This window comes from Hemitrygon akajei, chromosome 6 (assembly GCF_048418815.1).
Source record: "Hemitrygon akajei chromosome 6, sHemAka1.3, whole genome shotgun sequence".
Taxonomy (NCBI): Eukaryota; Metazoa; Chordata; class Chondrichthyes; order Myliobatiformes; family Dasyatidae; genus Hemitrygon; species Hemitrygon akajei.
The window spans coordinates 181,272,582-181,287,082 of NC_133129.1; the positions used below are offsets into that span (position 1 = coordinate 181,272,582).

Here is a 14,501-nt window from a genome sequence, read left to right on the forward strand (position 1 = left end):
ATATTAAACCTGTTAATAATTCTGATTAGTAAGGGAGTCAAGGGTTATGGGAGGAACGCAGGAGAATGGGGTTCAGAGGGATAATAAACCAGCCAGGATGGAATGGTGGAGCAAAATGAATGGGCTGAATGGTCTAATTCTGCTCCTATGTCTTATGGTCCTAACCCTCATACCATCATCCTCCTTCCCCTCACTATACCTAGCTTCCCCAGTCCCCTCCCCCATCCCCGCCATTTCCTCCCCTCCTGCATAATTGTCCTCCCTCCTCCATCCACTCAGCACCCCTCCCCCACCATATACCACCACCCTCTCTCCCATACTGTTCCTTTACCCCCTCCCATACTGTTCCTTTACCCCCTCCCATACTGTTCCTTTACCCCCTCTCCCATACTGTTCCTATTGACACCACACTATTTCCCAACAGCACTACTAGACCGCGTCTTTTCTGTTATGGAGATCCAGAGCCTGCAGGTGATAGATTTTGGAGTATTGTGAACGGTTTTAAAGATTAGTTTTACTTGTCACAGCTACATCGAAACATATAGTGAAATGTGTTGCTTTGCATCTACGACCATGTAGTCCGAGAATGTGCTGGTGGCTGGCCACCAGAGTCCTTGTGCAGGACCACTCTTCCATGTTGTCCTTCCTCTCCCAGGCACGAGGTCTGGCTGTACTTTAAGGGTCTGTTACGTAGATAGATCCACCGAGAATCTGACGCTCAAGAGGCAACAGATTCATCTTTAAGGGGAATTTAAAGTATTTTGTCTCTTTATGTGGACAGTCTCATGAAGGATCCTACCCACCCTGCTCATGGACTGTTTGTCCCACTCCCATCAGGGAGGAGGCTACAAAGCATCCACACCAGGACCACCAGACTCAAACACTACTACTTCCCCAAGCAGGAAGAGTGATCAACATCTCCACCCACTGACACACCCTCTACACCACCCAACCACCACATCATTTCCTGTCAGTCACCTTATGTACAGACACTCCTGTGCCTAGCATCACTTTATGAACATATATAAGCTATCTTGTGTATTTAAATTTATTGTGTTGTAGTCGCACGCAATGCGCTGCTAAAGAAACACTCGGAGGCAGAGAGAGCTGAACTCAGAATGCCTTTACTGATTCAAAATTGTGCGCTTAAATCTCCCCTCCCATGGGCCCCTGCGACCCGCGGGGCGGACGTGACGTCAGACTGTCCCCGGAAGGTCCGCTCCAGGCGGGTAGTTCCAAACGTGCTACCACATGTCTGCCCGCGGCTCCCAATGGCGGTTTGAGTCCCGCATGTGTGGGCCGCCACACCGTTTTTTATTATTGTGTTCTTTATCTTATTTTTGGTGCTGCATCGGATCTGGAGTAACTGTTATTTTTTTCTCCTTCATACTTGTGTGCTGGAAATGAACATTAAACAATCTTGACTCTGGAATCTCTGTGTCGGCAGGCATCCCAGGTAACCCCGGTAAACGCACAGGATTTTCGGTCCGGATGGACAACGCCGTGCCTCTTGCAACACAGGCTCCAGCCATGCAGCCGCTCCACCTGCGGCCCGGAGTACTGGCCCAGGTTTGTGCTTCCATTCCGTTTGTAGCGCCGGGCAGTAGATACTGTCACTGAGGCACATCCACGTGGCAGAGGTGACGCCTACATCATTGGGTCAGAATTCTGCGAAGATTTACGGCAACGGTTCCACAAGGCAGTTCACCATTACATTCGTAAGGACTGTTAGGGTTGGGCAATAAACACCAGCCTTGTCATTCTGTGATTGAGTAAAGTACTCAACAATTATAATATCAGTCATCCATGGTAGCGTGGCTGTCAGTGCGATGCCCCTACAGCTCAGGGCATCAGAGTTTGGAGTTCAATTCTGGCGTCCTCTGTAAGAAAGTTTTCCTTCCCATGGACATGTGTGTTTCCTCTGGGTGCTCTGGTTTCTTCCCATGATCCAAAGACGTACTGTTTAATCGATTAATTGGTCATTGTAAATTGTCCTGTGATAAGGCTTGGGTTAAATTGGTGGGTTACTGGGTGGGCGCAACTCAATGGGCCAGAGAGGCCTGATCCGCGCTGTTTCTCTAAATAAATAATTAATAATAGTCCTTACGGAAGGTCTGCCCGAAACGTTGACTGCTCTTTTCCACGGATGCTGCCCGACCTGCTGAGTTCCTCCAGCGTGTTGTTGCTTTGACCCCAGCATCTGCAGTGTACTTTGTGTTAACGCTGTCACTATCTCATTTCCGCCTCAGACAGGCTCCGTTGTATCTGCCTTAAAATTGCAGTCCGTTGTATAAAATCAGAAGAGGTTCACCATCACCATTTCATGACCAGCAAAGGCCACATTAGAACTGCATCTATAGATGAATGTTACTGAAGGCTTAAGAACATAGAGGAGCAGGAGTATGCCACTTGGCCTGTCAAGCCCATCCTACCTCTCAAACTGATTATGGCTGATCTCTGCAGACTATCTCTGCACAACTCCTGTGCCCATTCCCCATAACCCTCAGTCCCTGAATTTTTCACATATTTATCTCCATCTTCAGCTAGAGGTTTATGTACCTCTGGAACTTATTGCTGCAGATGGCCGTGAAGCCCATTTAACTGGATGTATTTAAAGTACCCTTGTGTTCTTGGAGTGGGAGCATGTGATCACTATGAAACGGTGGCCACCCCACGGAACTGAGTTGTACCTCTATTTTAATCTGAATTCATTAACAGCATTGTAACCTCAAACTTCGTATGTATATTGTATTTGAATAAAAGTTTTTTTAAAATTTAGTCAAAGGTTACAGGGAGAAGACATAATGAGGATCAGGATGTAGAATAAATCAGCCATGATTGAATGGAGGAACAGACTCAATGGTCTGAATGGCCTAATTCTGCTCCTGCCTTATGGTCTCCCTTGAATACATCTAACAGTCCAGTCTCCACCACCCCTTGGGGACTGGGGAGGAATCTCAGACAATGGCTACTCTCTGAGAGAAGAAATTTTCTACAGACATCAGTTTTAAATGAACAAACGAACGACTTTTCAAGCCAAGACCTTTCATCAGGACAGATCAGGTCTCAGCCCGAAATATCGACTGTTTATTCCCCTCCATAGATGCTGCCTGGCCTGTTGAGTTCCTCGAGCATTTTGTGTATGTTGTTCTGGATTTCCAGCATCTGCAGAGTCTCTTTATCAGTTTTAAGTGACCAGTTCCTTACTATGTAGCTATGAAACCTGGTTTGGAGCTCTCACACATGGAAAACATACACTTGTGGAAGAGCCTTGATTTTTTTCTAAGCCTCAATTTTTATTTTAAGGTTTTCCACGATAGCACCCTTCTCTGCCTCTGTAGCCTTCTCCAGCCCTACACCCTCCTGCATTTCTCTTCTCTCCTACTCATAAGACCTAAGAAATACGAGCAGAATTTGGCCACTCAGCCCATCGAATCTGCTCCACCATTCCATCATGGCTGATTTATTATCCCTCTCAACACCATTTTCCTGCCTTCTCCCCATAACCTTTGACACCCTGACTAATCAAAAACCTGTCAACCTCCACTTTAAGTATATCCAGTGACTTGGCCTCCATAGCCGTCAGTGGCAATTAATTCCTCAGATTGGCCACCCTCTGGCTAAAGAAATTCTGGAGACTAAAATGTATTCAGAACTCACCAGGCAACCACAGGACTTTCTAACCTCTGGAATTCCCCCACTCGCCTTGATCTCATCCCCACCCTTAGCAGGGGTTTTGGCCTGGTCTGATATCTGGTGGTCTTGCTTCCCCCCACATCCACGCTAGCTCTCGGTGTGGGTGTAGGCTTTGTTCGAACTATCATAGAACATAGACCAGTACCACACTGGAACTGGCCCTCCAGCTCACATTGTTGTGCTAACCAACTAAATCAGTAATCAAGTGGATAACTAATCTCTTCTGCCTACGCAATGTCCATATCATTCCATTTTCCTTATATTCATGTGCCTATCTAAATGTTCTTAAAAGTCCCTAATGTATCTGCCTCTACCATCGCTCCAGGCAGTTCATTGCAGGAACCCATCACTCTATGTTACAAAAAAAACTTGCCCCCACATCTGCTTTGAAATTACCCCCTCTCACCTTAAATGCATGCCCTCTGGTACTAGGCATTTCAAACCTGGGAAAAAGATACTGTCTGTCTGCTCTATCTGTGCCTCATAATCTTATGAACCTCTATCAGATCTCCCCTCAGCTTCTGGTGCTCCAGAGAAAACATCTCAAGTGTGTCCAACTGTCCTCTCTGTTGATGCAGGCGTGGTCCAGTCGAAGCCAACAGATACTCGTCCCCACCTGGCACCAAGTTACGGCAGTGGCACCCACCACGACATCGCTTCCATCTGATTCTGTGGCTGGTCCACAGAGACTTGGCGACTGGGGGTACGTACCAATGAGGGGAGTGTGTGCGCGGAGCCCAGCACTCGTGCTGTCAGGATCTTTCGGGGTCATCTGCTGTAGCCAGTGGTACTGCTGTGGCCTCCTCTACTTCGGTGAGACCTGATATAGATAGAGGTACCGCTTTGTCAAGCACCTCCACTCTGTCTGCCACAAAAGGCAGGATTTCCCAGTGACCAGCCGTTTCAATCTGACTTCTCACTTCCATTCCAACCTGTTGGACCATGGCCTCCTCTACTGCCATCTTCTGCCACAGTGAGGTCACTCTCAGGTTAGAGGAGCAACACCTCATATTCCATCTGGCTAGCCTGCAACCTGACGGCATGAATATCGATTTCTCTAACTTCCGGTAATTTCTTCCCCCCCTCCCCTTCTTTCTTTTTCTCTTCCCCGTTCTGGCTCCCTTCTTACTGTTTCCCATCTCACCTGCCCATCATTTCTCTGCCTCTGCAGCCCATCCCTTTAGCCACCGATCCTTTTGTTTCTTATTTGATTTTTGTTAATCTTCTGTTTGGTGTTATTCCCAGAGTCATAGAGCACTACAGCACAGAACAGACCTTTGGCCCATCTAGTCCATGCAAGCTGTTGCCCTGTCCAGTCCCATCGACCCACACTCAGATCATAGCCCTCCATACCCCTCCCATCCGTGTACCTATCCAAACTTCTCATAAATGCTGCAATCAAAGCCACATCCACCACTTTCGCTGCCAGCTTGTTCTACACTCATACAACCTTTGAGTGGAGAAGTTTCCCATAAATATTTGACCTTTCACCTTTGGCCCATGACTTCCAGTACCGTCTCAGCCAACCTCAGCGGAAAAAGCTCCTGGATTACCTTATCCGTGCACCTCATAATTTTATATTCCTGTGAAGCGCTGTGCAATGATATGCTCCCTTGTTCTGTTGAGATAGAAGTTGTTTGTTAATCTTTGGTAAAATCAGCAGTTAATAAATCGTGATGATGTTACCATGTTTTAAAACAGGTGCTGATCCAGACCGAACATTGGTTAGGGCAGGTTTGAGTACAGTACAGAGCATCCGGCTCGCGGAGTTTATGGGCTGATGTGTTTTGTTTCATGCTCGTGACCAGCCCCTTGCCTTTTTCTCTCTCCCCCACCTCAGGAAGGTGCGTGCGCCGGGCAGCTGTTACAGTTCCACATTGCCACAGCATCTCATAACCAATCAGATGGCACTGTCGGGCGCACAGCCGATTAACGTGGGGATCGCACAGGTGGTCTGGACCCAGCCCTGTGCTAGCAACAAGAAGAGGATCAGGCACTGTCAAAAGAGGTCAGTGGAGAGGTGGGTGGGTGGGAGGGGGGTTGCTGGAGCAGTGAGAAATGAGGAACTGATAAAAGAAGTCAGTGAAGGTCGAGCACTTCCGCTCCACCCGCGAAAAGCAGAATTCCCCAGTGGCCATCTGTTTAATTCCTATCCTCATTCCCCTTCTAACATGTCAGTCCATGGCCTTCTGCCACAATGAGGACACTCGCGGGTTCGAAGAGCGACACCTCACATTCTGTCCAGGTAGCCTCCAACCTGATGGCATGAATGTCAATTTCTCCAACTTCCTCTCAACCCCTTCCCTCTTCTTCAGTTCCCCCACTCTGGCATCTTACCTCTTCGTATCCAGTCCTGGTGAAGGGTCACGGCCTCAAACATCAAATGTTTATTCCATTTCCATAGATGCTGCCTGACCTGCTGAGTTCCTCCAGAATTTTGGGTGCAATGCTATGGATTTCCAGCATCTACAGAATCTCTTGTGTTAGTGAAGGTGTTAGGGGAGGTGGGGGGGGGGGGGGGAGTGGGTTGGAAGAGGGTTTAATGCCAACTGCAGACATTCGGCTCCCCAATCTGTGAAAGTCCTAGACGATTTGAGGACAGTTTAAGTGAGCAAGGGGGGCAGAGTTAGATTGACCTTAGAGTAGATTAAAGGGTTGGCACAATATTGTGGGCTGAAGGGCCTGTACTGTGCTATTTTCACATTCCAAAGAAATGAGTGTCACTTTAAAATGCAGCAAGCCTGAGCAGAGTTTTCTTTTGAATCCATCCTACAACACTGAAGCAGACCACTTGGCTCATCTGGTCCATGCTTGCCCTCCCACGTCAAGGTGCAGCAGCACAACATCCTGATCCTTCCTCCCTCACATATCTATGCAGCCTCTTGTCCGATGATTCTGTCCTGTTCATCTCTGTCACTCTCATGTGGTGCAGATTTCTTCAACCTCAGCATTACCCAGATGAACTCCTCCCCCATTTTAGAGTCATCATCTCACAGGCAGGCCATTCAGCCCATCAACATAACGGTTAACACGATGCTATTACACCTCGGAGCGTTGAAGTTCAGAGTTCAATTCTGGCACCGTCTGTAAAGAATTTGTACGTTCTTCACGTGAGTATGTGTTTCCTTGGGTGCTCTGGTTTCCTCCCACAGTCCAACGATGTGCTGGTTAGTAGGTTGATTGGTCATTGTAAATTGTCCTGTGATTAGGCTCAGGTTCAATCAGTGGGTTGCTCGGTGGTTCACCTTGATGGGCAGGAAGGACCTGTTCCACACGGTATCTCTAAATAGATAAAATAAAATCCGTGTTGACAAGAAAGCACTAATTCCACATGAATCTCTTTCATCTTTTTTCATTCATTTATTATGAGCTGTGTCATACTACATGGGTAATCATGGTCTTGATCATGATTGTTCTTGGCAAATTTTTCTACAGAAGTGGCTTGCTATTGCCTTCTTCTGGGCGGTGTCTTTACAATACAGGTGAACCCCACCCATTATCAATACTCTTCAGAGATTGTCTGCCTAGTGTCAGTGGTCACATAACCAGGACTTGTGATGTGCACCAGCTGCTCATATGACCATCCACCACCTGCTCCCATGGCTTTACATGTCCCTGACCATTTACAGCAGCCAATTAACCCACAAACCTGCGCGTGTTGGGAGGTGGAGGAAACTGAAGCACTCAGCTGAAACACATAGGCTCACAGAGCAATACACACAAAATATGCTGCAGGAACACAGCAGGTCAGGCAGCATCTATGGAGGGGAATAAACAGTCAAATCTTTGGGCCAGGACCCTTCAACAGTCACGAGGAGAACATGCAAACTCCATATAGACAGCATGGGAGATCGGAATTGAACCAGGGTCTCTGTGAGGGATTGGCTCCCCTAGTGATGGACCTTAGCATATAACGTAGAACAGTACTGCACAGTATGGACTTCGTCCATGACTTTTTAAATACTCTAAAATCAATCTTGTCCTTCCCTCCTACATAGCCTTCCATTTTTCTGGCATGAAAATCGAGACATTGAGATCAAAGGTCAGGAAGTTACGCTGCAGCTTTATAAAACTTTAGTTTGGCTGCATCCGGAGTAATGCAATCACAAACGAGAAAAAGTCTGCAGGTGCTGGAGTAATGCATACAGTTTTAGTCACCCATTCCAGGAGGAAAATCGAGGCTTAGGAGAGGGAGCAGGAGGGGTTCACCAGGATGCTGCCTGGATTAGAGGGCATGTGCTATCACGAGAGGCTGGGTAAATTGGGGTTGTTTTCACAGGCGCAGGAGGAACTGAGAGGCAATCAGATAAAGGTTTGTAAGATTGTGAGAGGCATAGATACAGCATCTTTTTCCCAGGGTTGAAATGTCTAATACCAGAGGTCATGCATTTAAGGTGAGAGGAGTAAAATGGAGTTGTGAAGGACAATTGTTTTTACACAGAGTGGTGGGTGCCTGGGATGGTGGTAGGGGTAGATCCCTCAGGGATTTTTAAGAGATGTTTACGTAAGCACATGAATGTGAGAAAAATTGAAAGATTCAAACATTATGTAGGCAGAAGAGATTAGTTTTGTTGGCCATTTGATTACTAATTTATTTGGTCTGGTACATCTTTGTGGGCCAAAGAGCCTGTTTCTGAGCTGTACTGTTTTAAGTTCTGTCCACGTGCACTGGAAATAGACTCAGATACACTGCAGCCCAACTTGGGAAGAGAGTCAGACGCCCAGAAGAAGAATGAGACCTTTCACTGCATTGTCCCCCTCCCTTAGAACCCGGTGGGAGGTGAAGAGAGGAATGTTTCACAGTGAAATATCAGTGGGGGGATTTGAGAGTCGCCATGGACTTGATGGGATGAATGGCCTCTTATGTCGAAGGAGGTGTGTCCCACTGAGGAAGATTGCCAAGTCCCCTTGCTCCGAGAGAGGTGAGTGATCACGTATGGGGATGAGGTGGGGAATCCGTGTCCATTCACTCTCCCCCTTTGTTTCCCAACAGGAGCAATACATCGTCACAGAACGGCCTGCAGGGCACGACAACGGCTTCCCCAAAGACCGCCAGCAGACCGAAGGCTGGCAGTGCTGGGGGCTGCCCCACGGCACAGGACAATCAGAACAGCAAAGGCGACAGGGGCTTCTGCTGCCCAGAAACGGTGGGCCCGCATCTGAACGGCAACCAGCAACGCCAGGCCATTGTCATCGCCGACTCGCCGAGCCCCACTGTCAGCGTCATCACCATCAGCAGCGACACAGATGACGAGGAGGCTTCCCAGACCCATTCCCCCGCAGAGTGAGTCCCTTCACTTTTCTCTATCTGGCATGGGCTGTGCGGCTGAAGTACTGGTATGTGGTGAGAATTGTTCTGTCCCTGGGATGCCTGTTCGAAGTTTAAGTACATTTATTATCCAAGTATGTATACCATGTACAACCTTGAGAGTAATCTCCTTGCAGGCAGCCCCAAAACAAAGAAACTCAATAGAATCCATGAAAAACCACACTGACAAACATCCAGTGTGCAAAAGAGGACAAGTCATGCAAAATACTGAACAAATAAAACATAGAACATGAGCTGCAGAGTCCCCAAGGGTCAGGCTGTGGAGACGGTTCAGCACCAAGGCAAGTGAAGTTGGTCCAGGAGACCGATGGCTGCGGAGTCCCCAGGGTGAGTCTACAGGCTGTGGGGACAGTTCAGAGCAGAGGTGAGTGAGAGTCCAGGAGCCTGATAGCTGCAGAGTAACAACTGCTCCTGAATCTGGTGGCTTGGGACCCATGACCTTCTGCTTGAGAAGAGAGGGAGACGAGGAGAGCCAGTTTAAATCAGTCATTTTGCTTCTTGACTCTGTTCGCTGCGGTTTGCTCTAGATCCCTCAATTTCAACTTGCGTTCTCAGTATTATTTCATTTTTTTTTGTATTTGCACAGTTTGCCTTCTTTTGCACTTTGTCATTCTTTGTATGTATGTTGTTTTTCATTGTATTTCTTTGTTCTGTAGTGAATGCCTGCAGGAAAATGAATCTTAAGGTAGCATATGGTGACATATATGTACTTAGATTAAAAATTTACTTTGAACGTTGAACTTCGATTGCCTCCTTTCTGAAGGAGGAATTGAGGGGCATGCAGCAGAGAGAAGCAAAGTGGACGTGGATAAGATGTTTCCCATAGTGGGGTAGTCTAGGACCAGAAGGCACAGCCTCAGAATGCAAGGCAGTCCCTTTAGAACAGAGATGAGGAGAAATCTCTTTAGCCTGAGACAGACAGATAGATACTTTTTTGATCCCAAAGGAAATTACAGTGTCACCGTAGCATTACATGTGCACGGATATACAAATATTAGAAGAGAAGTAAGAAAGAAAAATAAGTTACCTTAAAAATAAAATGTACAAGATTTGTAAGTCAAAAGTTTGATCAGTTCCTCAGCTATAGGTTGACTCATTATAGAGCCTGATGGCAGAGGGTAAGAATGACCTCATGTAGTGCTCTTCGGAGCAGCACAGTTGTCTTAGTCTTTTACTGCTCCTCTGTTCAGTCAAGGTGTCAAGCAGAGTGTGAGAAACATTGTCCAGAATTGCCAGGATTTTCCACAGGGTCCTTTGTCCTACCACAGCCTCCGGTGTGTCCAGTTTGAATCTTATAACAGAGCCAGCCTTTCTAATCGGTTTATTGAGCCTGTTGGCATCACCGGTGTTGATGCCATTGCCCCAGCACACCACCACAAAAAAGATTATGCTGGCAACAACAGGCTGGTAGAACATGTGAAGGAGAGGCCTGCATACTCCAAAGGACCTCAGTCTCCTCAGGAAGTAGAGGTGACTCTGGCCCATTTTGTACACAGCCTCTGTGTTGGTTCTGCACTCAAGTCTGTCATCCAGATGCACCCCCATGTACTTGTAGGACTTCACATCTACGTCCTCACCATCAATAGCAACAGGGAGCAAGCCCATCACCATCTCCTTTGTCTTACTGATGTTGAGCTGCAGATGATTCCGCTTGCACCATTTGACAAAGTCCTCCACCAGGGCCCCTGTATTCATCCTCCCGTCCTCCCTTTATACTCCCAACTATTGCTGAGTGATCAGAGAATTTCTGCAAATGACATGACTCAGTGCTGCATCTAAAGTCCAAAGTATGCAGGATAAACAGGAAGGGAGCCAGTACAGTCCCCTGTGGGGCCCCAGTGCTGCTTATATCCCATGTCTGACACACAGCTCTGAAGACACACAAACTGCAGTCTGACAGTCAGGTAATCCATTGTCCAGAAATCAATGGAAGTACCGATCTGTATTGAACGGAGCTTATCCCCCGGCAATGAGGGCTCAGTGGTATTGAAGGCACTTGAGAAATCCTCACAGTGCTCCCCTGCTTATCCAGATGGGAGTAGAGTCTGCTCAGCAGGTAGATGACAGCATCGTCGATTCCAGTGTGCTCCTGGTAGGCAAACTGCAAAGGATCAAAGGCTGATCTGACCAGGGGTCAGAGGTGAGCCAGGACCAGCCTCTCTAGGGTCTTCATGACGTCTGAGGGTAGTGAATCTGGAATTCAATGAGTATATTTGGAATCATTGGGCACATTTATTGATAGGTTCTTGATTATTAAGTGTGTCAAAGGTTATGGGAGAAGGCAGGAGAATGGGTTTGAGAGGGATGATAATCAGCCGTAATGAAATGGCGTAACAGACCTGTAAATAGCTTGATGCTGCTCCTACTTTTTATGGTCTAATGGTCTTCCCCAAGGGCAGCTATCTAAAAGCTTCTTATCTGAAATTAGAGGTGCAATGAGACTTGGGAGTCCTCGTGCAGGATTCCCTGAAGGGTAACATTCAGGTTGAGTCAGTGGTGAGAAAGCCAACTTCATTGTAGCATTCATTTTGAAAGGACCAGAACATAATAGCAAGGATGTAATGTTGAAGCATTATAAAGCATTGGTCAGACTATATTTGGTGTATTGTGAGCAGTTTTGGCCCCATATCTGAGAAAGGATGTGCTGGCATTGGAGAGGGTCCTGAGGAGGTTTACAAGAAAGATCCCGGGAGGATCACATCCCGGGATGTAGGAGGAGCACTCGACGGCTTTGGGCCTATACTCACTGGAGTTTAGAAGAATGGGGTAGGGGAATCTCACTGAAACAATCAAATATTGAAAAGCCTGAATAGAGTGATGTGGAGAGGAGGTTTCCAAAAATCGAGGAGTCTAGGACCAGAGGACACAGTCTCAGAATACCAGGACATCCTTAAGGCCAGAGATGAGAGGGATTTTCTTTAGCCAGAGGGTGGTGAATCTGTGGAATTCATTACCACAGACTGCTGTGGAGGCCAAGTCATTGAGTATATTTAAAGTGAAAGTTGATGGGTCCTCGTTTAGTCAGGGCATCAAAGGCTACGGGGAATGGGATTAAAGGGGTTAATAAAATCAGCCATGATAGAATGGCAGATCAGACTTGATGGGCTGAGTGGCCTAATTCTGCTCCTTATCATATGGTATTAAAGCAAACTAGCAGCCCCTTTCAAGCACCCAACACCTAAGCCTTGCACGTGGAAGAGGTTCATGTTTATCGTTGTCATACCCAAGGTATAAATGTCTTGAAAATTAGCTGTTTGTAGTGACAGCACAACACGCTGCATGGGGCAGCACAGTGGCACAATGGTTAGTGCGGCGCCAGCAGCCCAAATTCAATTCCACCCTGTGTGAGCTCAACACTGACTGGCAACTCCTGTGCCACATTGCTGGTGCCAAACTGCATCGGTCTCTGCTGTTCCTAAGATGCAGAATTCAAGATCGACCCTGACCATCAGAGGGCCTCCTACCCTATCCTTCTGCAACGCAGGGAAAGCGGGTATGATTCGAGGTTCAAAATTCAAGTTTATTTATCACCAGTACCAAGGCATAAAATGAAATTGGTTGTTTGCTTTAACAACCAACACTCGCGAGGATGCGCTGGAAGCAGCCTGCAAGTATTGCCACCCAGTCTGTTGCCATAACAAGCAACCAGGCCCTTTCATCCTCCCACCCACCCTCATACACGAACAGTCCTCTAATCCCAGTGTTACCTTTATCCTGATTGAAATTAGGATCTATTCACCACATTTACATCAGAAGATGCAGTCAAACGCGGCGTTTGTGTTAACAACCATCACAACCGAGGGATGTCCATAAGTGTTGCCACACATTCTGGCAGCCCAGTCGCATGCTCCACAAGGCTTGGCACAACAACACTGAGCACATCAAGCAACAAAACCAGAGCAGCAAACCAAACCCCGTTCCTTCCTCCCCCCCCCCCACACATGTACTTAACCCCAAGATTGTTACATGTCTCTAGAGTGAGAGAGCGAGAGAGAGTCATAGAACACTATAGCACAGAAACAGGCTTTTTGGCCCATCCAGTCCATGCCCAACCATTGAACTACCTACTCCCATTGACCTGCACCTGGACCATAGCCTTCCATACCCCTCCCATCCATGTACCTATCCAAATCTCTCTTCTATGTTGAAATTGACCCTGTATCCACCACTTGCACTGGCAGGTTGTTCCACACTCTCTGAGCGAAGAAGATCCCCCTCATGCTCCCCTTAAAACATTTCACCTTCTACCTTTAACCCATGACCCTTAGTTGTAGTCTGACCCAACCTCAGTGGAAAAAGCCTGCTGTCCATACCCCTCATATTTTTGTATACATCAATCTTTGACGTTCTGGAGAATAAAGTTCTAACCCATTCAACCTTTTAGTATAATCTTTGTAAATTTTCTCTGCATTCTTCCAATCTTATTTACATTGTTCCTGTAGGTAGGTGACCAAAACTACACAGAATACTCCAAATTAGATGTCACCAGTGTCTTACACAATTTCAACACAACATCCCAACTCCTGTACTCAGTACATTCATTTATGAAAGCTAGTGTGCCAAAAGCTGTATTGCGACCCTATCTACCTGTGACGCCTCTTTCGTGGAACTATGGATCTGTATTCCCAGATCCCCCTGTTCAACCACACTCCTCAGTGCCTACTACTCACCGTGAAAGTCTACAACCACTCTCTGGCTTCTCCCACAAAGTGAATGTCTAATCCAATTTACTACCTCATCTTGAATGCTAAGTGACTGATACCTTCTCGACCAACATCCCATGCGGGACTTTATCAAAGGCCTTCTTAAAGTCCATGTAGACAACATCTATTGTCTTGCCTTCATCAACTTTTCTGGTAACTTCCCTGAAGAACTCCCATATCTGGTCCCTTAGAATACCTTCCAATAATTTCCCCACTACTGATGTCAGGCTCACCAGCCTGTGATTTCCTGGCTTATTCTTAGAGCCTTTCTTAAATAATGGACAACATTAGCTACACTCCAATCCACCCATGTCTCTGCTAGGGCCCCTGCAATTTCTGCACTAGCCTCCCACAGGCTCCGAGACCCAATCTGCAAACACCTCTTCCTCTGTAATCTCTCTAGGGTCTGTGATCTTGCTGCTGCATTGCTTCACATCTATAGACTGTGCAGGCAAAATTATTGGAGTTCAGGCAATAATTTTCTCAGTGGCATATTTTGACAGGTAGTTTTTGTTTGATGAAACACAGGATATCACGCTGCCAGTGCTGAGGTGTGTTGGAGCTGTGCACCATTCAACTAGCTGTAGGGCTGGCAAAATGTTAAGATTAGGCGCCACCCTGTGGCTGCAAATGGTATTGCTTCAGAGCACAGGAAGCAAGGATTTAAAGATCTATCAAATGTACATCGAAAATCAGAACATATAGTGAAATGCAGGATTTACTAGCGGCAGCCTACAAGTGTCAGCGTAGCATTCCCACAACTTACTAACCCT

General features: G+C 46.9%; 1 protein-coding gene across 7 annotated transcripts in view; it reads left to right on the plus strand.

Annotated features, from left to right (window-relative positions):
* hipk3a (homeodomain interacting protein kinase 3a) overlaps positions 1-14,501 on the plus strand; it is a 238,865-nt gene that overhangs the window by 208,892 nt on the left and 15,472 nt on the right. For all 7 annotated transcript variants that reach the window (XM_073049871.1, XM_073049872.1, XM_073049870.1 and 4 more), the window contains 4 exons: positions 1,448-1,569; positions 4,275-4,399; positions 5,537-5,704; positions 8,690-8,980. In XM_073049871.1, coding sequence (XP_072905972.1) covers positions 1,448-1,569; positions 4,275-4,399; positions 5,537-5,704; positions 8,690-8,980 — 706 coding nt within the window. The remainder of the gene's footprint in view (positions 1-1,447; positions 1,570-4,274; positions 4,400-5,536; positions 5,705-8,689; positions 8,981-14,501) is intronic.